At 51.2% G+C, this 27,820-nt stretch overlaps 1 protein-coding gene across 3 annotated transcripts in view; it reads right to left on the bottom strand.

Moving 5' to 3' along the window:
- Positions 1-14,310: 14,310 nt before the first annotated feature.
- DPP8 (dipeptidyl peptidase 8) overlaps positions 14,311-27,820 on the bottom strand; it is a 30,815-nt gene continuing 17,305 nt past the window's right edge. Inside the window, exons 14-21 of one of the 3 annotated variants that reach the window (XR_010885675.1) lie at positions 26,990-27,125; positions 24,812-24,957; positions 23,763-23,909; positions 22,823-22,975; positions 20,285-20,427; positions 19,453-19,564; positions 16,634-18,841; positions 14,311-16,099 (exon numbers count right to left, since the gene is read on the bottom strand). Coding sequence is in view for 1 of the 3 variants with exons in the window: in XM_067305227.1 (XP_067161328.1) it covers positions 18,719-18,841; positions 19,453-19,564; positions 20,285-20,427; positions 22,823-22,975; positions 23,763-23,909; positions 24,812-24,957; positions 26,990-27,125 (960 nt within the window). In the remaining 2 variants the exon portion in view is untranslated. Of the gene's footprint in view, positions 18,842-19,452; positions 19,565-20,284; positions 20,428-22,822; positions 22,976-23,762; positions 23,910-24,811; positions 24,958-26,989; positions 27,126-27,820 lie in introns of all 3 variants that reach the window. The other 2 variants (XR_010885676.1, XM_067305227.1) reach the window with 2 other exon arrangements.

Here is a 27,820-nt window from a genome sequence, read left to right as displayed (position 1 = left end):
AACGCTTGGACGCGTCCTGTGCGCACACAGACCCCCATCTCGGGGCGCGCGGCCGCGGATCCGGCTCCCCTGGCCAGGCCAGGACCAGCTCCCAAGCACAGCTCCGCCTGGCCTGTGCGGGGCGGGGGGGGGGGATCCGCTGGACTTTTCACATGTGAAAAATGTGCTTGTTTTTTTTTTTTAAAAAAAAGCAAATGCAACACCTGGTGCAACCTGTCTGCACCCTCTCGCTGCGGAGGGAGGAAGGACCCGAGCCGGCCTCCCCGGCTTGGCTGCGTCCCCCCCCCGGCGCACACCCGCGCACAGAGCCGCGGGCGCAAGCTCCGTCCTACGGGCAAGTGACACCGGGCAGTTGTTTGGTGGCAGTGGCTGGCACAAGGCAGAAGTCGTCGTCCCCGCAGCAGGTGGAAGGTGGTTGGCTTTGGCCCGCGAAAGGAGAAGAGGCTGCCCAGCACGCTGGGGTCTTTTATCGCTGCCGTGTGCATTGCAGAGAGGGCTCCAGCTACGCAGAATATGAATAACAATAAATAAATAAATAACCTTTTTAATCCAAACCCTCCTATTTATTAGCTTGTTTAATGAACTATAAAAACGTAACCGAAACCAGAAAGGCTGCGTAATGGGAAGCGGATTTCCCATGGGTGCAAGTCAGGCGACTTCGGCCCGGCGTCGGAGGGCGGAAAGCTCGGCCCGGTGGTCGCGCTGCGCTCCTCGCTGGGCGAGCGCTTGGCGCCGTGTCTCCCCGTTCAGGCACTGTTTCATTTCAGAGCAAAACGGCACATACAGGTCGCCTGGTTTCAGCAGGAACGGAGGCAGCACGGGGCTCCGGTTCGGGCAGAAAAAATGGGCATTAGCATCCATGCTCCCCTCCGTTAGCCAGCTTTACTCCAGTGTGGAGCTAAGGATTAAAAAGCCGTACAAACCCTCCACTCCCTCTGGCCTGTCCCGCCGGCTCCTTCTGCGGGAGGTGGTTTTAAGGGTGCTGTCAGCTGATTTAAATATTTGGTCTGTAGAAGAAAGTCTGCTAGTGTTTTTCTTTCAGATGCATCCACTTCCCAGTTCTTTTCTGTCCTTTTCTTCCTCAAATCCTGGACATTTCTCCCTCCCTTCAACCAAGGAAAGCTTCATCTAAAAATCACGCAAGTCCAGCACGATATAAATAATGAAAATTGGTGCCAGTGTGCAAAGTACTGCACTCTCCGGCTCGTGGCACCTGGCCATGCTAGTCCCTGAACCAGTTTGGGGTTAAAAGGAGAAGCAGGCACTGGCCTGGAAATCAAAGGAGCCAAGTCTAGTTCTTGTCTTTGCTTCCTGCCTGACTTTACGATGTCATTTAATCCTTCCGTGACACCTGCCCATCTTCCCGCACCTCAGCAGGAACAAGAATTAGACCGGCATTTTGGCAAACCCAAGCTTGCAACAGAAAAAGCCTGAAGAAAGAGCCACTTTGTAGATTTGGGAAACATCACACGTCTCCCTGGCTCTAAGTCCGTAAAGAACAAAGTGACGGCAGAGCCGGGCCGAGGGGAGCAACGCTCCTTCCCCCGACAAGGGTATTTCTGCCCCAAAACTTACAGGAAGCAAAAGCCCCCTTCTCGAGCTGCAGACTCTCCAAAGTGTCTGTCCCTTTCGGTTGGGAGCTTTATTCCAACTTTCAGTAGCTGCAAACCTTCAGTATTTTTGAGCTGAGGAAGTGTGAATAGCAAAGAGCAGCAGCAGCAGCAGCAGCAGCAGCAGCAGCAGCAGCAGCAGCAGCAGCAAGCGGCAGGTGTTTGTCGTTCAGCTTTTCCTTCCTCGCCTGGGAGACGTTGTTTCTGTGCTCCAAAAAAATGTTTGGTGAGCAGGTATATGCACAGCATATCCTGCCCGTCCCTTGGTCTGTGTGTGATACCAGCCACAGAGAGATCATTAGGGATCAGCAGCAACGACCTGAAAATGGCCCCTGGCTGCCTGGCACCGTTTGGGGTTCGGGGCCTGGAGAGGTTACGGGCCACAGTCAGAAAAGTTAAAATGAATGAAAGAAATGGCAGTTAATTCAAAATTCAGAGGGATACAAATTTAAAGCAGAATAGCTGTTATTTTAAAATCACCGTGTGGCTGTTCTTATCCCAGGCTGAGGCTGCTTTCTGGTCTCATTTAGTCCACCTGGCGCTAAAGGGAGCTGTTTAAATCGGGAACAAGGCGCTTTCTCTGCAGGCTAAGAGTGCCCCCACGGACCACGGAGCGGGAACGGCAGCCAAGCAACAAATCCCACCGCTGCCAGCCCCGAGCGCTCCGCAGTCAGCGGGCGTTAAAGCCTTCGTGGGAACTCTCATTCGGAAGGGCTTTCCTTCGGAGCAACCATCCCGCCGGGCCTGCAGCCCCCTCCAGCATCGCGGGCATCGATTCCCGTGCTGCCCGCAGCAGCTTGGCCCCCACCTAAATGAGCCTGGAGGAAGGGATGGAGCTGGAAGCTGAACTGGTGACAGCAGTGACAAAGTCAGTCCTCTGCTGCAGCTCCTCGTGCAGCCGCCCAGGAGCCAGCGCCAGCGTGATCCCAGCCGCGGGGACCTGCAGGGAGAGGCACGAGGCAGCTTTCAGTGGCAGCGCAAAGCCGGATCTGCTCAAACTCATCACAAATCCGCAGCCGCGGTCTTGCCAGCGCGGGAGTCCCGCGGGGACCTTTGCCACCAGGACCCGCTGCCTTGCCAGGCGGCTTGGGGTCTGGCAGCAGCATCAGCGCTGGAGGGCACGCTCGCGTCCCGGCGAGGGAAGTGGTGGCAGCTCCCGTTCTGTATGTGCGAGCAATGCCAAACAGGAGCAGCTGGCTGCACATAATAACATGCATTGTGTAAGTGAGCAACACAATCAGCAATTTGCTCGACAACCCAGGGACATCAGGACAATTCCATGTAACAGAGAAGAAAGAAAAGAGGAAAAAAAAAAAACAATGAGTGATGACCAAACCCTAAGGGAACCTCAGTATACTACACATTCATTTCATTATGCTTGCTCTTATAAATATTTATTGCACATACTATCTCATCACTCTTCCAGGAACGGGTGTTGTGTTATTGTTATGCGCAGAGAGGGCTTTCCCTCTTCCTCTGGTCCTGCTGCGGGCGGTCCACGGTTGCCAAAGACAGATAGGGAGCAAGAGTGTGACATTAGCTATGGAAAACGCCACTTAAAACGGGGCTTTGGGGCAGATATTGGCAGGTGCTTTGTTAGGAGAAAGCGGAATGGAAGAGGAAAAGACAGCAAGCAAGGAGACTGGGAAACCTTGTGTTTCAAATGCGGTGATGGCGAAAGGGATTTCTGCAAACAAGGGTGCTGGCTCTCGAGCCGGGACCAAGAGTGAACAGAAACTCTTCCACCCTGTAAATCCTGCGCGGCTCCAGGACGGGAGAGTTTCCATCTAGATGCATGCCAGGCTGGGAAACAGCTCACCGGGAAGCTAAGGTGTGTACTAAATATATCTGTCTGCAAGGAGAAAGCTTTCACGTTAAAGTAACCTACAAATCTGGCATTTAGAAAGCTGTTGTCATAAAACCACAGATTTTTAGCTCTGCTACTCATATTGCTGCCAGGGCTTCCTCCGTGCCCTGTTCTGGCCCTCCTGGTTGACCACTGGCCCCAGTCACACGGGTGAGGATTTGCAGGGTCAAACGCTAACTTCGTTATGCCGTGACGCCTCTGCTGATTCCTTGTGCGAGACCAGTGACTTGGGCTGGATTACTGGAAGTGTCATTTGGGAAAACATGCCGAGACGGCCCAGACAGAGTAGATTTTAGATTAGATGAATCTGTTTCACTTAAGTAACTCTCCCTTGTTGTCATATTCGTCCTTTTTTCTGCATTTGTTAACCAGCTTGTTCACTGCCAACTATAATCAACTGAAGATCTGCTAGAAACATCTCCATGTGTTATAAAGCGGCTGCATGGAGCATCCCTGTCTTGTAAACATACATGACCGTGAAAAATAGCATTTGCTCGTAAACAACATCTGTGGACTTCTCCTACAGCACTTACCAAGGCCCAATAAAAGGTTTGATCCCTAAATAGTCTAAATTTTATACCCTGCTGCAGTGCCTGCTAACCAGGGTTGGTTTTAGGCATAAACAACACCGGTAACATCAAGGAATACCGCACAGCCGGGGCCGCCTTCGGAAACGCCAGCCGGACTCCTTTGTAGCGGCAAATGCGCTCACGTGCCAAAAATAAAGATCTGTTCCAAAGTTTTATGAGATCTCCAGAGCTCGCTATAAAACGTCACGCCACGAGCGCCGAGCCGGAGATCGCCGGCGGCGGCGGCGGCGGCTCCTCGGCGCGCATCGTCCTGCCACCCTCTGGCGGCTGAGCCCAGGAATGAGCCCGGGGCGCCCGCCGTGCCACCGCCACCGCCACCGCCACCGCCACCGGGACGTGCGCCGCGTGCCGGGGCGCTTGGCCTCGCTCCGCGCGGACGAGCACGCTGCCCGGGCCAGAGCAGCAGCCGCCCCGCAGCCCGGCGTCGCCTGAGTCCGAGTTAGACGCGAGACGTAAGGTTTGAATTAGAAACCCCATTCTGGCGCTTCGGAAATGTTGGGAGCTGGAGCCGGTCGCTGCCTGGGGTTTCACTGCAGTCCGGCGTGCTGAAGCGCTGCCGGCGTTCGGTGTCCGGCAGGTGTTTGACTTCTGCGTCTCCGGCTAGTCCCCGGGCAGAAACCAGGACCATGCACCTGCCCTTGAAATAATTTTAGGTACAAAATTCCGTCCTTCTCTAACATTTCTCACAGAGCCAGAGGTCCTGACGTTTTTATATCTTCCCCTTCCTGCATCAAGAAGCCCCGTTGCCCTTTAGCTTCCAAGCAGCCCCCAGACCGGCATGAGGAGGTGGCCGGGGGCTCTCCACCCCCCCCATACACGTAAAGAGCTTTTATGCTTTTACTCAAAAACGGCCAGTTTGCACCGAAAGCCTGCGCTGGCTTTCGCAGCCTCCTCGGTGCCCCCGGTGTGCAATGCAGACTAGTCCCATCTATCGCACCGCTCCGCAGACCTAAACGGATGGTGGGTTTCTTTAGGGATTACCGACGGCGAGCAAGGGAAGCTCAGCGCTGTTGTCACCCCTGCAGCGCCCGGGCTGCTATAAATAATGCAGCATGGTTCAGGGCTGGCTTATGGTTTACGTTCCTACGAGCCTCGCGGAGCAGCAGACTCAGCAAAGACGGAGGCAGCACAGGGTATTCGCAAGAGAAATAGTACCAGCTGATGAAGCCTATTAAAAAAACACAGCAAAAATGCAATGTCCTCGGAGTTATTTTAATGTAAAGCTCTCCAGCCGAAGGCCTGCTTTTACCTCCAATTTACAATCGGGCGAATCTATGATTATCCCCTGGTTTTCCACTCTGCTTTCTCCCGTTTGTGAGCTAATTCGACTCCAGATAAACACTAATTAACGCAAGAGGTCACCACCGTGGCCAGCAGGCACCCTTGCGACAGGGCAGTCCAAAACAGCAAGAAATCCAAAGAGCTTCCGCTCCTTCCTTTGAACTCCCCAATTAAAATTTGCACGAATAACGCTGCTGTTTTACATCTGCTCCATCCACGGGGGAGAGAGGGCAGCAAGCTGAGAGATCACGGCCTCTAATTGGGCCGGATTCCCTCTCTTCTCAGATGTGCCTAGGTTTCCTTACGGTTGGTTTTTCCCCTGGACTAGGAGGAGAGTAGGGTTGTCCCAAACGTTTGCAATGCAGCTTCGCTGAAAGCAAAGCCGGTGGGAATCCGATTTCCTCCCTCTTGAGAAAAAAGGCATCAGTGCCTTGCTTGGAAAGTCTGATTGATAGCCCGTAAGAAGGACTCATGAAGTGTGTGTGTGTGTGTCTCTCTCTCCCTGGCTATTTAGGCAATTCCCTTCTGAAGACCAAGGAGAATATTAGATTAATCCAACTGCTATAATAGCATTAGCTCCTGCTTTTAAAGAAAACATGTTTTACGGTGTACGTACCCGAAGGGAAACAACCCGTGGCCGTGGGAGCCCTGGCCGGCGCTCTGCCGGCCACCGTGCCGGGCTCTTCGGTGGGCTCTTCCGAAATGGTTTTGCCTAATTTCTGGGGGGCAGGTGTAAGATCGGCCTTGGGCGCGCGGAGCCGGACAGCCAACGGAGAAACCATGGCCCGAGTGGACAACGGCAACCAGATTCCTCTCCTGTTCATGGGGGAGCTCGCTTAAACTCGGGATTGAGGCAAATTAGCGGGATCGCATGGAGAAGCCGGCGTGGCGGCTGCCTAGGCTGCGCAGCCGGGCAACATCAGTCTTGAGAGCCGTCAACCCAGAGCTTTCTGGAAAAAACTAGACCCAAACCCTGCTCGGGAAGCCAGGATTATCCCGCCGGCGAGAGGGTGCTGCGCCTGCGCGCGAGCTGCCCACCTTGCTCCTTGCGCCGCTTTTCCCGGGATGCTGCTTCTGCAGAGCCGCAGTTGCACCCGGATTCGCCACCAAGCAGATCCGGCTCTCCGATGCAGAAGCTGCATTACCTTAAAATGTTCATTTTCCCTGTCGCTGTGCAAATGGTACATGGCTGGGCCTAGGATTTAATCAGATTAATTAAACTGCACTTTATTAATTTAAATTACAAGCGTCGGAGGGCTCAGCCAAATCAAGTGATTTATGGGCCATATCAGTCTAATTAATACCACCAACTCTTAAAATAAAAACCTAATAAATGAGTTTATCGTACAGATGTAAGACCAACTTATTAGCTCCGGGTCTCTTGTGGCATGGCCGACTTGTCGGGAAGGGCTTTTTTTATCCCTTTCCCACTCGCTGCGTTTTACAAAAGTATATTCTAAGGGGCCAGGGGAGGGGGAACAACACTAATTCGGTTATCAAAACGCTACCCCAGCCGAGAGGCCCCCGAAGCCTCGCTGCGCACACGCTGCGAGGGGTTTTATAGCTGCAAGCACCCACGGGAGAAGAGCTTATCCAGCACCTGCGCTGGTCCGCGGGCTCGTTACTGAGTAGTCCGAAACAGCAGTTATCCAGGGAACGGGGAGGGAAGAGGAATGGGAGGAAGATTAAAGGCTTCTCCGAAGAATCAGCAAGGAGACTTCTGCCGGCGTTGGGGCGTTCCCGCTGGATCCGCCGGCCTGCAGGACCCCGGAGGCGGCTGCCCAAGGAGGAGCAGCACCGTCTCCCCCTACTCCGCTTGCAGAATAAGTTCTTAAAACACGCTTGTCCCGTACGTTCGAGATAACGATGCTCTCCAGTAAGGAAAAGGGAAGGGCTTTCTGGGGCGGATAACGGGGCTATTTATGGGATAATTACATAAAGACAATGCCACCCCGTATGGCTGCATCGCCGTGATTTAGTATAGCTACAAATCAAACGGGCAGACTGGACCATAAAAGGCTCCGGGCCAACCTGAACCCCTCTTTCCTTCCCTGTCCTCCCCTCCACAGGCAAAAAAAACCCCCATGAATTAACATGAATTCATTTAAAAACGAATGATCTTGAAGAGGAAAGGCCTGGAAGCACGAACAGCTTTTATTAAAAATAATTCTATCCGGGAAGTGTGAGTTTTATCGCAAACTGTGGCTGCAGGCAGCATTTCTGCACGTGGTGAGGGTCGTTAGCACACATCTCTTGCAAGCTGCTGTCTGCTAAATCTGTGGCTGGTTATCACAGTGCCACGTTCGCATGAAAGCCAGATCCAATCCGGGAACGTCTTTAAAGGATGCGAAATGGCCGAATGGCATGGAAATGTTTGAAGCTGTTCTTTGCTAAACGCCAGTGGGGAAACTCTACGTGCGGGTAAATAATCTCTTGTAGAAGAAGCAGGTCTGGCCAGTAGGAGGGTTATAAATGAAATCTTGTTTCGTGCCGTGATGGAAGTACCTTTTATTTTTGCTTTGCTTCCAGACGCATTGGAAATAGTCGGGTTTCCTTCTTGGACAATCAATATGAGAAAAATGACAAAATGATGTTTTTATCTAGTGCAAGGTAGTCGTCTGGTTGCAAGGAAAAATGAACCCCAGTCCAAATGCAGTGATGAAATTGGGCTCAGCAAAAACAATAATCACCCTCTGTCATAAACGACCTGCGTGTCCCGGTGCCAAAATCCCCCTTTCCCGTCAGATATCACCACGGTGGGGTTTAGCTGCTCTCCAGGAGGTGGTTACCGGCCCCAGGCACCCTTGGGGGGGTTCGAGCAGGCCGCCCGTTTCGGGACGTTTTGTGCCGCGCGCAGCGGCTCGGCCGGGCGCCGCGGGTTTCGGCAGCGAGCAGCCAAGAGCGTCACCTCCGCGATTTACAGGCTGCGGCTCCAGTTTAAAATACATTAGGCTCCAACTATTTAATTACCGGGCACTACCGGATCGCGGCGAGAGAGGAGCCGCTCACGGCTGCTGATGCCAACATTTACCATCCTACTTATCCACTCCAGCTTCCGAGACCCGTATCGACCCGCGCGCCTCTGTCAACGGCCGAGTTTATTCCCCGCACCTCCGGGCGGCCCTCGCGGGTATTGCAGCCCTGCTGGCAGCACCCGCCTGCCGAGGGACGGATAAAGCGTTCAGAGCATGTAACGAATTGTGATCGTCAGGCAAAACTCAAAGCAAAACCGAAGCCTTTTCTCTGCCGCCCCCTGCCCCGGGATGCTGATTCGCACCGGGGAGTAAATGCAAACGGCGCTGAGGCTCTCCGGGCAGCCGAGGGGCCCTGCAGCCCCCGGCATTTCTGAGAAGCCCTTAAACAGCTCCGGTTTGCAGCGGGGGAAAGCGAGGCCTGGAAAGATGAAGGCGCTGCCTGAGCGCCGGGCGCCGGGCCAGGCTGCTCCGCTGGGCTTCGGGTGACAGCAAACGGCGAGAGCGTCGACGGGAGCCTTTTCCTCGGCTGATTTTACCTCGCTTTCCATGGGGGTTGCACCGCGTTTCAGTTTGGAAACTCTTCAAGCGGTCGCATTTTGCAGAAGAAACACTCCACGTCGTCTCAGAGCTGAGAATTTTTCTGTCCCGAAGCTGCACACAAAGAAGAAAAAAGGCTTTGGCTGCTGGTCCCAACTCGGAGCAATTTGTGCAAGAGCGCAGTAAAGCAAACGTCCTTTTAGTCCCTGGCAATTTTTGGCTCGTGTCTTTTACTCACGCTGCTATTACAGTTACCTCATTACTGCTTGCTCCCCGATAGCCCGCCGTATTTGTTAGCGGGCGTTTTGTCATTAACCACGATCATCTGCAATCTGGTTTTCTTTCCCCAGCAGGCGATGCCCTGTTTCAGGCCGGTGATGCTCGGAAAACGCAAATGCACCGAGCTATAACCGAGCAACTGGCACAGCAATGGCAGCTCCGTAAGAAAAACAGCGTTTGGGGGGAATAATCTCTGGATCGTGGCTAGGTCCCTGGCAGGGCGCAGACCCGAGGGCGCGCGGGGAGGCAGCGGCCGCAGAAACGCCGGCGCCTCGGCAGGGCGGCGGGCAGCGGCGCTCGAGCCCCGTAACCGCGGGAATAACCAGGAGCAGCCCAAAAAACCAGCCGGGTGGGCACGAGAGGGGCCGTGCGTGGACGGACAGACGGATGGACACCGCTGGTGGCAGCCCGTTGCCCCGGGGGGGCTGCAATTCCCATCGCTTGGGCGCTGCATCCCGGGCGCCACGGCTGGTTGCAAGCGGAGCCCCGACCTTCTCCTTAATTAGCTTAAAACTGCACGATAAAAAGAAAAAAAAGGAAAAAAAAAGCCGCCCTGGGTAAAAGGCAGTCGCAAATCAAAAGCGGCAGCGCCGGGAGCAAGCACCGTGTCACCACCAGCGGCCGAGTCGATGGGAACCTCGTTAGAGGGAGCCAAGGGTCTGCGCTAACGAGCTCTTATCCGCGATTCCGCTTCCCACGGAAGGCGCCCGTCGTTAGCAGCAGCGGCAACGAGCGGCACCCGGCCAGCGGCCCCGGACGTTCGTGCCCCACGCGGGAAGGCGGCGGACGGCGGCAAGAGGGTTTATCGTGCCGGCAAGAAGGGGCCCGTTGCCGGAGGGGAAAGAGGGAGCCGCGAGGGCCGCGGTTCCCCGGGCGGAAAACCGGCACCCGGCGTCGCAGGCGGTGAGCCAGCCGCTGCCACGATTTCATTCAGAAAACCAAAAAAAACCCTGCAGGCTGGAAGGAGGCTGGAAAGCCTGGAGGAAAACGCGCGGGAAAGTTTCCCGGGGTCGTGCCGGCGGCCAGGAGTTTTAGGGATTTGTCTAAGGCACCGGAGAGCGTCGGATAGCAACAGCTGGACGGGACCGGGAATCGGTGCCGAAAAGCACCTGGGCTGCTCTTCCCGGGTCGCGCTGAATCCGTGCTGCACGTGCCTGGTCGGCAAGCGGGGAACGCCGCCCGGCGAAGGTATTAATCATTAACCCGTCTCCTGTGCCGCCGAGAGGGGGAACGTCCCTCGGGAGCGAGCGCGTTTCGGCCAAAGAGCGACGGTGAGAACGGGCCGGGGATTTTTGCAAGGGAGCGTTTTTCCAGGTCGGCAAGTTCAGAGTCAACGAAAAACAGAACCAAGTTTTACAAAGACGTGTCTACTTAGACAAGATTTTGCTTGGAAGAGTGCTTGGAAAAAGTTGCCAGAAGGTCAAAATGCTCCATTTCTGCAAGCCTGACTTAGCATTTCAAACAGGTTTCTAATTTTTGTTTTAAATAAAACACTGTCAAATAAAATTTTAGAAGGCTTAATTCAAACCAAAACATCTCAGTTTTTCTCCCTCCGGAATTTCATTTCAAGGACTATTTCTTCGTTGCTTGGTCTAGATCCGTTTCAAACAGAAGAAACACTGAAATTGCAAATTCCCTGCAAAATGAGCAAGCTGGCTCCCGTCCAGCCCCGGCTACGCTGCGTGGGAAGGAAGCGGGAAGGATCCCGAGGGCACCAGAAGACACTTCTCGTATGTTCCAGGGAGCCCGAGTAAAACAGCTCCTGTTATTAATACATCTATTGGCAGAGACAGATTGAAAAGTATGGTTCGTCTTGAAAAGCGCTCGGCTTTGGGGAGGAAAACGCAGCCATTTCATCTCAGCTACCGCCTGCAGTTTCTTTCTTAATCCCGTAAGGTGCATAGAGGGTTTATTTGGCTCAGGCCACAAGTTCTTCCAGGAATGATCTTTCCCTTACGCTGCCCCAGACCAGTATTATGAAACCTAAATGTTAAAAATAAATCGTCAGCCCCAAAAGGACAAACTCCGTCTCTAAATCCGTGCTCCTCTGTCTTGGTTCTCGGGATCTGCCACGTGCACAAGCCGTAAGGATTGAAATGTGCTGCCTCTGCCCGACCGACGGCACGAGCCATGCGCAGGGCCGGGACTCAGCGCCGGGGCGTAGAGGAGAGCGGGACCGTCCTCGGGAACCTGGAGGAGCCGGCAGGACTGTCACCTGTGCGCGATACAGAAAGCAGCCAACCAGGGCGAGAAGACGAGGAGGAGGAGGAGGAAACCATGGAGCTTTGCTGGAACAAGTATCTCAACATCATGACCTCCGAACCCTTCTCACTCTTACGCCACATCTCTTGGTCCACATGGAGGGATCCTGCCTTCCAGTATAAAACTGAATCATCCCAAAACAGTCTTTTCACCAAAGAGCAGGACCGAGCATAGCCACGCTTTGTGGCCTGGAGGAACACGGTCCCACTGCGCTCTTGCAAGAGCTGTGAGATCTGGTGGGGAAGGGTTCCTCGGGGTCCTGGGCACTTGAAGACACAGCTCCAAGCTCGGGTCTTCCAAGAGGAACTCCAACACGAGGCTCATCCCCAGCAGGTAGCTTGTTCCCGCTGATGGTCCAGTGCAGATAATTGCACCGTGTTAGGAAGAGATCCGTGATTCCAGCACGGCGTCTCTGGGATCGGCCTCGGACAGGCCAGGACCTCCTGGAGAGCAAGTGAAGATGGTCTCTTGCTCCGAAAGCTCTTTTCAAGCGTCGCTTCCCAGACTGGACGGCACCGCAGCAGGTCCGTGGGATTTCCCAGCTGTCGCTGTGCTGCGTCCACTCAAACCTCAACGGCAGCAAGAGGGAAAGCTCCAGCCCCACCAGTGCCGGGACCGGGTCCGAGCTGCCCCCCAGCCACGGCAGGAGGAGCTGGCTATCCTGCACGGAGCGTGTTTCCTAGCTCCTTCCAGCGGTGAGGACCAGGAGAGACACTCACTTGCCACCTTTTTCCTCCACGCTTGGAAAGGCCGTTAATACCCCGCGGCCACGGCGAGGGGCCGGAGTCGAGCCCCGGCCGCGGCCGCGCTCCGGGCGTAACCAAAGCCTTCGCCTCCTGCCCTGGGGCTGCGGCAGCGCCGGGGGGAGCCGGGCTGCGGGATCTGGGGCAGCAGCAGCCGAAAATTAATTCGCAAGGTGCCAAGCCGCGCACCTTCTCCTAGGGCCCCTTGGGGCTATCCGTGGCCTTTCCTGGGTTTTATAACCAAAGTGGTGCGGTGGGAAGCCGGAGGTGTTGCTGCGCAGGGGCCGGCTCGCGGGAATAACCAGCGCCGGGGTCAAAGCACCTGCCGAGATGCCCCGAGATCAGTTCAACTCGGCAAGGCGGATCTCTCGCAGGAATTGGGGCTTCCACGTGAGGCCGGGGCTTGCGCTCTCCCTCTCCGGTCACCAGCGGAGGGTCATCCCCAGCCACCCGGGCTGCTGGACGAGCGCCAGCAGCTCGCGTTTCCCTCCATTCAGGTTTTTTGCAATCCGGGAATTTCGTATCCTTCCCGTGCCCGGCGAGAAGCGAGGGCGAGAGGGGCCCCGGCAGCGAGGGCAGCCGCTTCGGCAGTTTGGGGACGGCTCCGCTCGCGCCGGCTCCCGGCGGTGACCCCGCTCGGAGCCCGCACTCGGCCTCCAGCAACCGGCTGGTGCTCCAAGACCGAGCGCCCAGCTGCCTAACGGCTCGCGGAAGCGGTTTCCTCCTCCGCTATGAAAACGGCCCGATAAATGGCCACTTAAAGCACCGCGACTTGTTTCCCAAAGTCGTTTAGCGTTAGAGGGACACGGGGGCACGGCCCGCCGCGGTTCGGCGTTGCCTGACCGAGGCCAAGCAGCGCCGACAAACGCAGGCTCACGTCGCCGGGACGAGGACACACGGACGCACCACCAGGACCAGGGCACCTCCTGCACCGTTCCCAGCGAGGGGGATCCCTGCAAAAACCTGTTCCAGCTGAAAGACCACCTGAAGTTGATGCTCCTCGGCAAACGCTCCATTCCCAGAAACACGTTTAGCTTTGCCCGGCTCGAGCGGCTGCAGGCGGTGGGGTTTAAGGACAGGTACCTGCCCCCTGCAGACCCGCGCAGGCAGCCACCGGTCCAGGCTGCAGCGACTAGTTACAGAAGCAGCTGAATATTTCATGTACGTTTATTCATCCGGCCAGAATAACGTCTCCACCACCCAGAGCATCCACAGGAGCCTGGAGACCGAAACACCCACCTCGGCTCTTTCGGAGGAACGTTTTATAAACCAGCACAACGCTGCAGCTGGGAAACGAGTTTGCAATATTAACTCGCGTTTGGCTGTTTGCAGCATTAAGCGCAGGTGGCATTTTGAAGCAGCGCGGCAGAAACTGCCGCAGTTTGTAGCAAGTCGCGCTGCCCAAGGGCCGGCACAGAGCTCCCCTCCATCGCCGGTCCCCGGCGACTCTCCAAGGGCAGCAAGGTGGCTCTCCTGGTCGCCCCTTTCCGAACCACGGGACGTCCCGAGGCCTCCGGGCACCCAGAAGAGCTCGGAAATGCTGCGCCGTGCCAAAGCCCTCCAGGCAGAGCAGCACCGCGAGGGACCTCCTTCCCCGCTGGCCGGAGGTGGAGAAACACCAACATACCCAGCGCGAAGGTGCCCGCAGGTCCCACCACCGACAGGACCGAGAAGCCCGTTGCTGGTGTGACCGTCCTGTCACCGAGGCTCTTGGGAAGCCTTGCCGTGTTTCGGTAGGGGCTGCAGGAACCCGCGAGAGGCGCGATGCAACGCAGCGACACCCCGTTAACAGCCCAACTTCTGGGAGCCGCCAGAACTGACATTGGCCCGCGAAGCCGCCGCGGTGCCGAGCCCGGTGCGACAGCTCCAGCTGGTGGTTACCAAGGGCCGTTAACAGAGCAGAAACATTTAGGAAGGGGAGCACAGTTATTCCAAGCAAACGCCTGATCTTCCTCTTTGTATCAATCTACCTAATCACAGGGAACAGGAAAAAAAATAATAAAAGAAAAAAAAAAGTCACAAATGCTTTTCCTGAACACCCAGCAAGCGTACAACACGCACACACACACCTTCCAGCATCGCCGCTCTCCAGAGCAGTGAGAGAACAGAGATTTGATTATGCCCAGACTCCACTAAATCAAGAAGAGAGACAGTTGAAAATAGGAAAAAACAAACCATTTAATTCAATTTATTTAGCAGCATCTTTATTGCAACAAAAGGTTTTGTAATAAAACGCAGCAAAACTAATGTCTCCACTTTACATGATTAAAAGCCACGTAGCTAGAAAGGTGGGGGAAGGAGGGAGGCCAACAAACCGAGCGCAGGGAGACATGCAATTCTGTTAACGCAAACAGCAGGCACTTCATGTTCTAAAATTAAACACCTGAACCTCTACTGTGCAGAGCATCCGAGTAAAAACCACAGGAGGAGCCTTCTTCCCCTTCCAAAGGCCGGCCCCGAAACAGCGAGTCCTTACAGGGTGCCGGTACGCCGGTGAACGGGCGAGTCAAGGCAGCGTCCTCATCTGGCTCCTTGTTTTACTTATTCATATCTATTATTGCCTCGCCAAAGCCGAGCGCCCTGCCAGCAGCGGAGGAGACTGCCCCGCACGCGGACACTCGCCTCGAGCACAAGCCTGTTTCGCCGGCCCGGGTTAAGCGCTGGGACCTTGTGCTCAGCGTTTCTGCACTCTCTGCAATTTGCCACGTGTGCTTCCCAGTGCTTCACAGCTAAAGCGTTAATACACCATCCTGCTCGGGAAGTATTTCCATAACCCCTTCCCTAGCGGCCCCAATAAGTAGGGAATGCATTTTCCATTTTACTGTAATGAAGTTAGCTGATTTTCAAAGCTTTACTTGGTGCTTTACACTAATTATTTCATTAACAAATATTTTGCAGTTAACCGAGTTTATAAAAACTAAGCAGTTGTAGGTATTTACCGCTTACACCTTCGTCTGAAGGAAAGGAGATTACTGGAAACGAAGGGGTGGGAGGGGGCTGCAGCTCCAGCGCGAGGGGTGAAAGCCGACCGCTTCGAGCACTGCGCACCCCAAGGAAGTGCTGGAAGCTGCCCGAAAATGGGGCCGAGGAACGCGCTCCCACCAGCAACAGCCAGAGCAAACCCCAACCGCTGCAACCAAAGAAAATGCTGCTGGCATCGCCGCTCACCAACTGCACTGCCTCAGCCCGCGGAACCCCGTGTTTCATCCGTACTTTTAAACATACAAAATTACAACATCCATCTCAAAGACACCTGCGCAGCTGCGGGGAAGGAGCCAACGTTCACCCTGCCACGAGGGCGCGGTGCCGCTGCCAGCCCGCGCGGGGCGTCCCGGGCCGGCACCTCGGCACGCCGAGCCAGAAGAGCCCCGAGAGGGACGTACCAAGGCTATTTGGGGAGCACCAGGTCCTCCTCCCCCAGTTTTCCCCCTCGGATTAGCTTCCTTGAGCGTGTTCTGCCCACGACCTCACTAATTCGGCTTAAAACTCACACGGACAAAGACATTTTTTAACATGCAGGAAGTGACAGAGAATAACTCAAGTTTGGACACCTCCTCCTGAGCAGCAGGACCATCTCCTGGACTACAAGGTGTTACCACCTCCAGTGGTCCAGAGCAGGGCAAAGCCACCGCTCTCCGGCCCAGGACAGGACCGACCCTTCGCCGTACGAGGTGCAGGACTCAGCTCTCCTTCCGCCAAACCAACATGGCCCCAACAGTCCTCAGCACCAGCAACCTCCTATCTCGGCAATCTCAATCACTGCGGGCTTTACCCTTCCCTTGTCGCTGGGAAATGAATCTTTGACTACGTAGGGCTGGATCGGACCTCGTAAAAGGCATCTTCCGCACCCGTCACCGGCAAGCAGGTCCTTTGCAAGAACTGCAAAACACCCATGATAAATCCTCCCAGCACTTCCACAGGATAAGAGAGCGTGGGGTCTTAAGGTGCTCAACTGCTGCACAAAGAAAAAATTTTCAAAGGAAAAAAAGAAATACATAATTTATGTTGCAAAATAGAGTACTCGCAGTACTTTGTACTTTAATAGCTTTTTGATATATATTTAAAACAAAGAAAGGATGCATTATTAAAAAGTTATACGTCAGCACTTATATCACATCCTGCGCTAAATCAAAATCTAGACTGGATTACTTGCATAACATTTAGTTCTTCAGTTGCCAAAAAAGCACTGTTTGGTGAAGGCCATTTTTGTTGTTTCTTAAACAAAAGGATCAGTTTTGTTTTAAAAACCATATACATTTACATTCAAGGGTAATCACCTCTAGAAAAAGAACAAAAACACCCCAAAAGCAAGTTAATTTAATATTGAACAAAATATAAACAACCTTGGAAAAGGTGATGCTATCCATGTGTAATTTTATACATATATGTATATATGAACAGATATAGATATATGTATATATAATACAGCATAAACAAATAAGGAACAAAACGGAATTCCATAGTAACAGCTTAGTCCGTCTGTACTCACTGCCATGCTGTTGTTCCACACGCAGCAGCAGACTGTTTGTCCCTCCACAGTAACTATAGCACGCTCCATAGGGATGCTGAATTCACCTGCCACAATAACTACTGCGTGAAGAGAAGACATTACGGGAGCCCGGGCTCCGTCCCTGCCATGCCTTTTCCAAAATCAAAACTGTAAACTTGTTATTAACCTGCGAATGGTATTTTAGCCATCACTGATCCACTTGAAAATCACTGTGATCTTTAAACCCGAAAACACCCCAAGCCATACGCCCCCGCGCTGGGGCAAGCTGCACTTACTGGGTGCCTGTTCGCTTCGGCTATCGTTTGTGTAACCCAGGATCGGATTCTGTTCTCTCGCACGCAGATTTTACACCTGCGTAGCTGCACCAGCTCCGAGAGCTTTGGTGCACATGCCCAGCAGCGCCACCGAGAAATGATGCGGTTTGATACAATACAACCAGATTGTGTTAAATCCCAGACTTCCAGGGTCAAGCTGAACAATACAAAAGCGAGGAAAATATAAGGCTACAACATGTGGAATACTAAGAGCGTAAACACTGAGAGTGATTCCAGATTTTGAAAAGATGGAAAGAAAAATCATGCTCTGCTTCTCTCTAGCACCAAAATGGAAAGAAAAGGAAGTTCTTGGGTTTCTAAGAAAACCATTAAAACTTACAGAAGTCTCAGAGGCAAGTCCCAAGGGAGAATTTCCTGGCTTAAAGGGAATCTTTTTGCTATGGATTCCTATTTTAAATGACTTGCTGCAAGTTAAAAGTGACTTCACACACTTATGATGCCATTTAGCCAAGCCTGCTGCTTAGATAAAACTTCACTAGCAAAAGACAACTGTGATTGCATGTCCTTTAGGCTTAGCAGGGTTACCTTAAGCTCTACAGAAGGAGTTTCTCAAATACAGCATCATAATCATGCTACACAAAAGTGCTAGGACTGACCCAGGAACAGGGGAGTCTACAGACAGCAGAGTATGAGCCGGCAAAACAGTTCCTAGAACAAAGCAGGAAGTTTAATGAAGGAGTTCACATTGCCTCGCATGTAGTGTTGCTAAGGTCTCTCTTCACCAAATCCTCAGCAGATTTTTGAATTAGAATATTTAAAACTGTAATAGGATGCATATACCTATATCATGCTGACATGACAGTAAGAAAACAGTATTGCAAAAACAGCTCCAGAACGAACATCAGGGAAAAGTGTCTGTGAGAAATGGGCTGCACTTTTAAGCTTGTTTTAAAATTTACAAAGTTTCAGCTCTTTGACTTAATTAGCTTGCTTCTCAGAGTAAAAGATTGTTCTGCTCACAGCACTGTAAAATATCTTTTCACTTCCCCAGGTGAAATCAAGTACAGTCAGGATAGGATATCAAGCTACTGAAAAAATAAAATAAAATAAAAGTAGTATGATTTATCCTGGGGAGAGAAGAAATCATTGAAAAAAACCTGGCATCAACTGAATTGAATCCCAAATTAAAGTTCTTTAGGAGGCAGCTTAAAAGTGTTTCTTCCTAAAAAACAATTAAGATCTAGAAAGGTTATGTGTCCAACTTGTGACCAGCTTCTAAGAAGCCAGACACACCCCTTTAAAGAAGCATAAAAGCTATATGATAGCATTTAAAATGTAATATAAGTTGTAACCGTTCAGGTAAATTCTTGTTATGTAGTGAGTCAGTCATCTGGTATTATTATGTAGTAAGATACCAGGAACAAACCGTAAAAATACATCAATTAGGTCTCAACACTTTTAAAAAGTGAAGATCTGGTGCTGTGCAAGTCTGTTATTTTAAGTTTCGGCTCCCCCCAAGAGAACACCCATGGTACTGCATTATACCACAGACACTTGATTTTATTTACATTTTAAGTTTTAAAGTTATTAGGTCACTGTACTTTAGTTTCCTGTATGGCACCAAATTTACTTTAAAAAAAAAAGTGTTTCCGTGTGTGTGTGTGTGTGTGTGTACGTGTGTGTACATGTGGCAGGCACCAAAATGCAACGTTCCATCCTATTTTCTCTAGTTTCCTATTTCCCCTCGCTTGGTTAAGCAGCCAGCGCGGCAGAGTTCGGCAGAGGTCGGTTACATCGCCTTCAGGGCGGCAATGTGAGAGCCCAGATTCTCTTGCAGGTAATACAGTAGATGGAGTTCATAGTGCTCTCCCGACTCGGGTACCCTTATACTGTGTCTCTCCTGAGGGTAGATCTAAAATATAAAATAAAGCCATGAGCATCCACAAAAAGTTGCGAGCAGCAACATTTAAACCAGTCCCCTGAGCCACGTTCAAAATACTCGTGTAATCTCGCTGCATTAACTCCGTCTGCACTCAAGCTAATAAACCCCCTGCTCCACTGCCTGAACGCGGAGACAACCCATTGCACCCTCTGAGCCAGCCCGGGCGGAGGTGGAGGGAAGCCGCCTGGCTGAACAGAGGCAGATCCTGTCCAGAGCCATCAAGTAAATCAGCCAGCGCCCAGGTCTGCAGCAGGGTGCAGGACACCTGGGCTGCATCGGCACCGAGCCAGCAGGGCTTAATTAAATGCATAAGCCTGCTCTACCCTGCACGAACACTGCTGTACCGCCTCCAAAGTGCAGCTGTCCCTGGGAGCAGCCCTAACTGCTCTAATCTGCTCATCTGGCTAATAATTTTTTTGGTTTACTCATAAGATCTTCCTTTTTTTAAAAAATATATATATAAATACTGCAGTTTTATCACAAAGTCCAAGTTCCCCAACACAGCCATGTTACAAGCTCCAATTTTGGACTCCCCAGTCAAAGAAGGATGCACCAGTTTTACACCCCAATTCTGGCCTTACCTGTAAGTCGTATGGTTTCCCAGCTCTCACTAAAAAGCTGAGCAAAATACTAGTGTGTGCAAAGTGAACATTCTCATCCAAGAACCCATGTAGCAGCAGCAAACGGTTTGGTCTGAGAAAAGCAAGAGACAAACATTTCTATACAGCGTCCCAGAACATTGACTGTGCCAGCCATTTCATAATCCACAAACATCTCTTCAAATAACCTCAACATTTAAAATATTTGCATGTAAAAGAATGACTCTGGATTGTAAATTGTTCTGGATGGGCCTGCCATCGGCTTCCAAATCTTTCTTTTTCTTCTTTGCAATTCTTCCTGCATGTGCACACCATGGTCAGGCTTTTATCTGTAAATCTCCTTTATTCTCAGAAGCATTTCCTAGTTTGGACAATACAATGGTCTAACGTTTGCTCAGAATCACTGCTGGTTTCCAGCTCTTTGGCAAGAAAGCTCATGCTCTCAGCCTGCACTGCAGACAACACTGCTGATACAGTCTTAGAGCATGCAAAAAGCATCCTGACCAACTATTTTTGTCAAGCTTAATGCTGCTCTAAGGGCCTAATTACATAATTGCAGATATGTTTGTCATTTCTTTAGGCATAACGGATAGTCTTTAATTACAGCCAGTATAAAAGGGATTACTTGGAATGGCCTGTAATTATGCAAATGTTCATTCAAGTCTATTAAGTTTTTTGGGCTTTTTGTTTTTTTAATACTACCATTCATGGTTCCAGGATTTAATTGCCAGGAACAGGGAGATAAAAATGCATCTGCGGGGCTTGAACCTTCCCGATAAGGAAAGTAGGAGGGAAGAGACAGAACCAAACTCACTCGGAAGGAAACTTCTCAGCTTGCATGGCCACCGATCCTAGGTAATACCCCTGCTCGTTGTGATCCGGGTGGCCCATGTAACGCTCCGTGTAACCAGTGTCGTAGAAAATCCACAGTGTGACTGGTGCTCCAGCGATGGCAACCTGCAAGTTCAACAGGGCTCTCAGCACGGGGAGGGGATGGGGCAACGCCTAGCCCCCCCTGACCTGGGCACGTCCCTCCCTCCCACACCTCTGTCCCAGGGCGGCAATAATTCCCCAAAGCGTGCTAATCAGCGCGCCTTACGATCCACACAGTCTGCAGTGGAGAAAAGAAAAACAGAAAGCAATCCTTGCCCTCCCGCCCACAGTTCGCACGCATCGCCAGAGCTCAGCTACGATAAACATGTGCTGAGAACTTCTACCACCGGAGGACCTGCACAGAAATTGCCCCAGTCCGTCTGCAAGCACCATTCTGGTAAAGCTCCATCAGCTCTGAGGAGAGGGGTGAAGTTACCATCTACAGATGCAAAACTGATCATCTGCGGTCCTCAAATCGCAATCGGTGCTTTTACGCAAACATCCTAACTGCCCTAGCAGCACTGTAGAATGGATGCAATCTCAGCAAAGCCCTCCCTGTAGAAACAGGTCTTGTTGGGGAAATTTGGGCCTTTACAAGCTAAGCAGACCGCATGGACAAATCAGAAGCGACACTAAACATATCGCTTGCGAGGCCTGCTGGAGGGAAGTGGATTTTGTTCAAAATGCTCAGTGCTCTGCCTTCTGGGTTGCAAAACCTTTGTTTAAGCGAATGCCTGCCAGAGACTGGGATCGAAAGCTCCCCAGGACTCGCAATTCCCTTTTCACAGCTACCACCACCTTGCAGAGAAGCTTGCAAAATAAGAACAGAGAAGGAGGAAGGAAAAAAAAGAAAAAAAAAAAAAGACGATGACTTGCCAAGTCAGGTATTTTTAAAAGTGAAAAATATAATAATCCTTAATGACTTGAGAAAAGCAATCATTAGACCTCCCAGGAATATTCGGGTTGGACTTAGACAAAGGAAGAGGAGCCACAGAGGAAAAAAAACACATCCCGAGAGCAACATTTAGCTCTTATCATTTCTCCACCCAGACCTCCGAGACTTGCCTGACAGCTGCCTGATCATTTTCTCTAGCACTCTGAAGTTATACAATCACAAGGAGCTCTCTTCAGCTCCTCTCCCATCCCCAGGTTACCCTCCTGGCTGTGCCAGGACATGCTGCTATTCAGCGTGGCAAATCTGATCTGAGAACAGATCGGTCTGCAAAGAAACCATTCTCTCAGGGCAGGAGAGCAGGAAAGATGGTAGGAGTAAGAGAAGGAGGTGTTGTTTTTCAACAGGATCAGTTCCTTAATTCACAGCACGAAGAGCTCAGCAGGCTCAAAGCAGGCAACAGCTGAGACTGCATGAGGCAGCTTCAGCGTACGTGACCTCAGCTTGGTGGAGCTATACCAGCATGGTTAAGTGCAAGCTCAATAGTCAACCAGTTTAAAGCTGTTTTACCCACTTCCAGAGAAGGAATATCCTCCTGTGTTCACCTGAACGGACTGAGGATGAACAGCTGTTCCTCCTCACCCCAGCTCCCAAGAACAGACTCTCACATGTTCCAGTAAAATCAGCCTGTCTGCACACTTGCTCCTCTCGCATGCCACATCCCCTGGATGCAAGTGCGTCCTGCGCAAAAGTGCCCTGCTCAGGTTAATGCAGGAAACCTCAAGGACAACACAGCACCTTCACATCAGGTCCTGCTCATTTGGAGCTTGGGGAAACGAGCTCAGGGATGGAGCAACCACACCACGCTTTTTGGGATGGCTGCACTCAAATATTTAAGAACAACACATACTCCTGAGGAGGGGGACTGTGAATTTGGGGGGAAAGGGGGGGGGGGAAAGCAGCATTTAATTGTACAAATGCAATTTACTGATTTAAAACATCTCTATTAGCATTAATTATTGGAGCTGTACTGGTATCACTGTCTCCATTTGGAAAGCTAAATCACATAGCTGTACAAGTACATGCTCAGTGTGACAATTCTCAGAGCCCAACACTGAGAACAAGTTTATGGAGGAGGAACATCTCATCCCCATGCTGCAGGCAGAAACACACAAGAGGAGAGAACCGAGGAGAAAGCCCAAGGTCACGCAACATCTTACAACTGCTCTTGCAATATACATTGAAGGTTGGTTTCAAAAGACACTGTGGCTTGTTAGCAAGCAATAGCTTTAGAAAAGAGTGAATAGATTTTCAATCTGATCTGTTGCCTGTCAAGTATCAAAAAGATTACCAAAACCTGTAAGCCTAATTAGAAATACCGTGCACAAAACACACACTGAGAAAGGAACCTTCCCCTGAACTCACTCAACCAGAAGAATCTTGAGGGAAGCAGCCAGAGCACTGAGTCTTTACTTGTCTAGAGCAAGCTTAAAAGTCTTTGTGCTGTGAACACCCGTGGGAGGTTACGTGATTAAGGGAAAAATTCTGTCTGCACCACCACAATAAGTACTCAACGCATGAACATACCCTGAAGATATCTGACCTCTGCATTAAAGCCATAAGAGAGAGGTAGCCTCCATAGGACCAGCCATGAATGCCAACTCGGTCCAAATCAATGAAGTCATACTGGGATGCTAAATACTGCAGCCCTTCCACTTGGTCATCAATTTCTATTTGCCCCTAAGAAGGGAGAGAAAAAGATAATTTTTGTTAGTTTTGGACAAAAGCTATGTTCTCAGGAATTTAGAAGGTAACCAGCTTGACACCTTTGTTATTTCCATTTGTGCAGCACCCAACCACACACCAGCACTCCACTGTGCTAGGCATATTACAGAAAGCTGACCCCTTTCTGTCATAAGACACAATAAATACACACTAACCCACCTCTCTCAACTATCTTTCCCTTCATTTGTCTCCTTGCTTGGGGAAAGGTAAGAATTTCTCCACCTACGACAATTTCCTGCACAAGAGCAAGGCTGAATTCTAGCTCTGTGTGTCAGAACGCCATTCCCAATGTGCAGAGAGCTACATTGCAAAGCCAGTGGAGCCTGGCACAGGCCAACCCGTCAGTATGCAAGGCCAAACATGTCCACCCTCTCCAACCTGACACAGGAACTACCCTAAGTAGTACTATCCTGCTTCGTGTGAGCAGTAAAGCATCTCTCGTAAGAGTCAGAGACCCCCTTATGAACCATCTTGTCTTGTGCCTGACAAGCTGGAGGTGGTTTGCAACCTCAAGCACTGACACTATATCCTTCTCCCATTAAGTGTCTTTCTATCCTCAAATCCACACTGTCCAACTACGTGCAGTTCACCTCCCAGACCTAGCCAGTGTCACACATCTGGCACACATTTGGCACACCAAATCACTGTGGCAAATCAGTGCTTTAGCTTAGATTGTCCAACAAGGCTGGAACTCACGCCATTCTCTGGCTGAAAATCACAAACCAGACTCAGAGCTGCTTACCATTTTGTATTTAAAGGCTCCTTCAAACTTAAGCCCTCGGTGGCAGGACCCCCTGTTGTCAATGACAACAACAACGTAGCCTAAAGAGGCCAGGGTGTTCAAACGGAAATATTTGATTCCTTTAAACCGATTGTTCACCAGCTGTACCTGGAAAAGAAGAGGAGCAATGACACAACCATGTATGTAAATGGAATCCAGAGGTCACTTGTCAATCCAATTTAAGATTTTATGTATATTTACTTTTTTTTAAATGTTTTATACATTTTTATAATGTAAATTTTTCAGGTCTCTCCTCTCTGCTATGGGATTCCCTCCCTCCACTTGTGGTCTGCTATGAAACCAGCTACTCTCCCTCCCGTTAACAAGCCATTTTGTCTCTTGGATATGAACAGCTGAACCGAGCTCTCCTCTGCAGGACATGCCCTGAGGCACCGAGCAAGAGGGGCTGCTGACTGCCCACCCCAACCCCAAGCCTGCAGCTCCGCTGTCCACTGACTCTGTTCTTTCCCAGGAGAAAACCTGGGTCTGCACTGGGTCTTACTCCAGCTGCCTTGGACCACAGCAGGGTACAGAAGATTTGTGGAACCAAAATAGGGCTCAGGGGCTCACCTTCTCCTATCTACCAGCAAGAGGAGGACAACTGGGGAGCAAGCTGTCCTAAATACCTACTGGTGATGGTGGAGGCTAACAGAGAGCTCCCCTCAGGTACACACAGGCAGAGTGGAAACACAGAGCAGGAGCCGCTACGGATGAGGGGGAGACAGAACAGGGAACTGAGACTATTCCCACTCCCCCTCCTCCCAGTTCCAACTCCCCTGCTCCAAACTTGTTCTCCGAATCAGTTCTCTCTCTCTCATGAGTGGCAGTGCCCTGATCTGTGCCCTGGGAATCATGATTGCTTACAATACCTTCAGCCAAGCAGCTTACAGCCAAACAGGCAAAACGCCACGCACCTTCCCCAGCCCAGCTCAAGAGCTGCACACACAGGAGAGCTGAGAGCGAAGTGATTGAGACCAGCCTCCCCTGCCGCTCAAACGTGCTGCACTCACCTGAGGCCCTCCATAGATGAAGAGCACAGTGGGGTACTTCTTTCTGGGCTGCAGATTGTGAGGCTTGTACATCATCCCATAGAGCGTAAACCCTGAGGAGCTCTCGAAGGAGAACACTTCTGGGGGGACGTAATCAGGAAGGGGGCCTGCCACAGGAGGAAACAAAGAGCCCAGCTTAACAGGGAACGGAGGGGTAGGGCAGCTCATTCCTGCCCCGTCACTGCCCTCAACGAATCCCCAGGAACGCAGCTCCTCCGTGCTTTCCAGGGGATGTGGCTAGGACCAGGCTGAGACCGGGAACGCCTTTGTCCTAGGGGAATTCTCCCAGCCCGGTCCCCTCCTGTCCTCACCCCTGGTCTGCTCTGAACAGCAGTGACTGCTCCTTCGCCGATACAGCCCTTACAGGGGCCCCATCCTTCCCCAACCCCATTTAGGACTCACTGCAGAAATACAAGGAAAGGACAGGAGACGAAACATGCCTTAGGGAAGGCGAGGTGAAAAGGGACAGAAACATGATGGAAAAACAAAAGCCCAAGAGCTGTCTCCCAACGGCAGGGGCACGCAGCAGCACACAGCCGCTTAACCATAAGCTCCTTCCCCCCGGCCCAGAAGCGCTCAGTAATAGGCAACCAGTGCAGAGCAACTGAGCTCACTTACCCCCCACAACTGAGGCTAAAACTGGATCTCTACAGATCCAGTGAAGGACATTTAGGCAAACCTACCTTGCCCCTGTGCTGCAACGGACTGGGAGGGTACATGGCTTATCGTGTTGCAGACAAAGAGGTGGTTGTAAAACACTCTCAGAGCCTGGCTTTCACCTGTCTGACCACATCCACGGAGCTACCAGAGAAACCCCTTCCTGTCACTGCTCCAGTTCTTACCATAAAATCCCCTGGGGAGCCTGTGTCTTCTGTAAGGGGAGTGCGAGGCGGCCTAAAGCACCTCTCTGCTCTAGCACTGGTTTCCTTTTGGAAACCAGACATTTTGACAGTGCTCTCTACACCAGGAATCGGACTGGGAAAGAGGGGGGAAGGAGGGTAGAGGGTGCACAGCTCTTTCCACAGTAAAAATAACTCATGTTGCAAGAGAAGCTCCCGGTTCCCCGTGAGAAACACCGAAAGTTAGGCCGTTGACCATGCTGGCTCCCATAGTCTCCTGGTGCTGTGGCAGCCGTGTCAGAGCTTACGGAAGGGGCCGTCTTACAAGCACTTGGGTTGTTTGCCCCACTACTCCTACAAAGAGAGGATCTCCAAGGACCTCATGGCTCCAGCAGTAGCCAGAGAAATTTTATAATTTCCACTCTAAATTTCTTCATGACATATAATACATATTTGTTGCTGAGCTGCAAACATAATTAAACTTAAAAGGTTATCTTCCCTGTGGTTTTACTCTCCTGTTCTTGCACAGAACAGTCAAGTTCCCTTTTCAGCCTTTATTTGACTGCATTAAACAAGCCACACTCTTTTCATCTCTCCTCACTACCACAAACTGTTTATTTACCTCAGCCTCTGGCACAATTTACATGGTCTTTTCAGTCAGCCTCCTAGAAAAACCTCCACGATAAACTCTCAGTCAGGCTGAAGAGGCAGTTGAGCTGTCACCGAGACTTGCGTCTTCTGGAAGCCCAGTCACCAACTAACTCAAAGAGAAGTCAGACCCGGTTCTGCCTTCTGTTATACAGGTGACAAAATTAAGTCTCAGCAGAGCATTTCTGGGGGAACAGCCACGCAGCAGGACAGAGTCTACACCACTCCCTTTCTCTGAAGATGGCTAGGCAGCCCAAAAGCTAAATATGCACTCCGAGCACTACAAGCTTAATAAGTTAGAAGCTCAACTGCCAAACTAGCAGGCAATCCTTCTTCAAGCATGAAATTCCCCTGCCTTAAAAATTATTTATTTTTAGAGCAACGCTTTCGTAGGATGGATGTGTTGTTGCTAATACAGTGCAGATACATTTGACCAGACCTATAAAAACTGTGGCCACATATCAGCATAAACACTAATGCAAATCCAGAAACTCTTTCTCATTCCTGTACTTTCAAGTACTCCTCACACAAGCATGAGTTTCCAGACAAGCCGAGTCATCCAGAACATCAAATCTAAAACAAGCACATTCTGGGGTATCTTTCGGCCTGTGACCCTGGCTGCCCTTCTCCAGTTCCTTATCCGTGCTCTTACCTACTGAATCTAAAATGGTTGCCCAGAACTCCTTTGTCCTGTGAGCTGCATCATCTTCAGATCCTGTCAGCCGGTAAAGCGACACACAGTGTGGATTCTTCTGATTGCTGTACTTGCTGATGAACATGTCACAATCCTAGGGAGAAAAAGAATATTACCTTGAACTCCTCAGTGCAGAGACACAAGAAAAAGTGATCATTTCTTTCTGCATTTAGATCTCTCAGAAGGTGCTCACAGACCAAATTAAACTAGGAAGCCTGGGATCTTTTGATAACAGCAGATAGATTCTAGGGAGCTGCAGTCCTCAGCAAGAGTCAGATATTAACACTCCAAAGCCAAGTTTTCCTCTAATCCTGAAAAATACACCTGCAAAACCAGCAGTGGCATGAGGACTGTATCACACCTTGTCCTTTTCTGGGTAAAGCAGTTCCAGCTGAACAGGTTACTGCCCCCAAAGCCTGCGACTCCACCCAAGGCTGCCACATGCTGGTCTCCTCACATGATCTCTCCTCAGTCCACTTCAGGCAAAAAGAGCCAGGTTTAAATAGTCACTTCAGCCTAGCTTCTTTTGAATGAGGTGAGCTGAGGAGCAACTGCACTGGCAGATCATTAGCAAAGCTGGAAGGGGACCTGTGATGAAGCCCAGAGCACACAGATTTGGCTTCCAGAGGGGGCTACACATTCACTTTACAAGGTACAGGAGCACACAACACAGCGTAAAATCTATTTTTGTTATATTTAAACACAGCCTTGTCTGCTGATTGATAAAGAACAAGTTTGGCGATAACCCCCAGCACACGCAGGCAGCCCTGCCGACACAGGGCCTCACAG

This window comes from Apteryx mantelli, chromosome 15, assembly GCF_036417845.1.
Source record: "Apteryx mantelli isolate bAptMan1 chromosome 15, bAptMan1.hap1, whole genome shotgun sequence".
NCBI classification, from domain to species: Eukaryota; Metazoa; Chordata; class Aves; order Apterygiformes; family Apterygidae; genus Apteryx; species Apteryx mantelli.
Note: the sequence above shows the minus strand (reverse complement) of the source record. Positions and strands in the feature narration are given on the sequence as shown.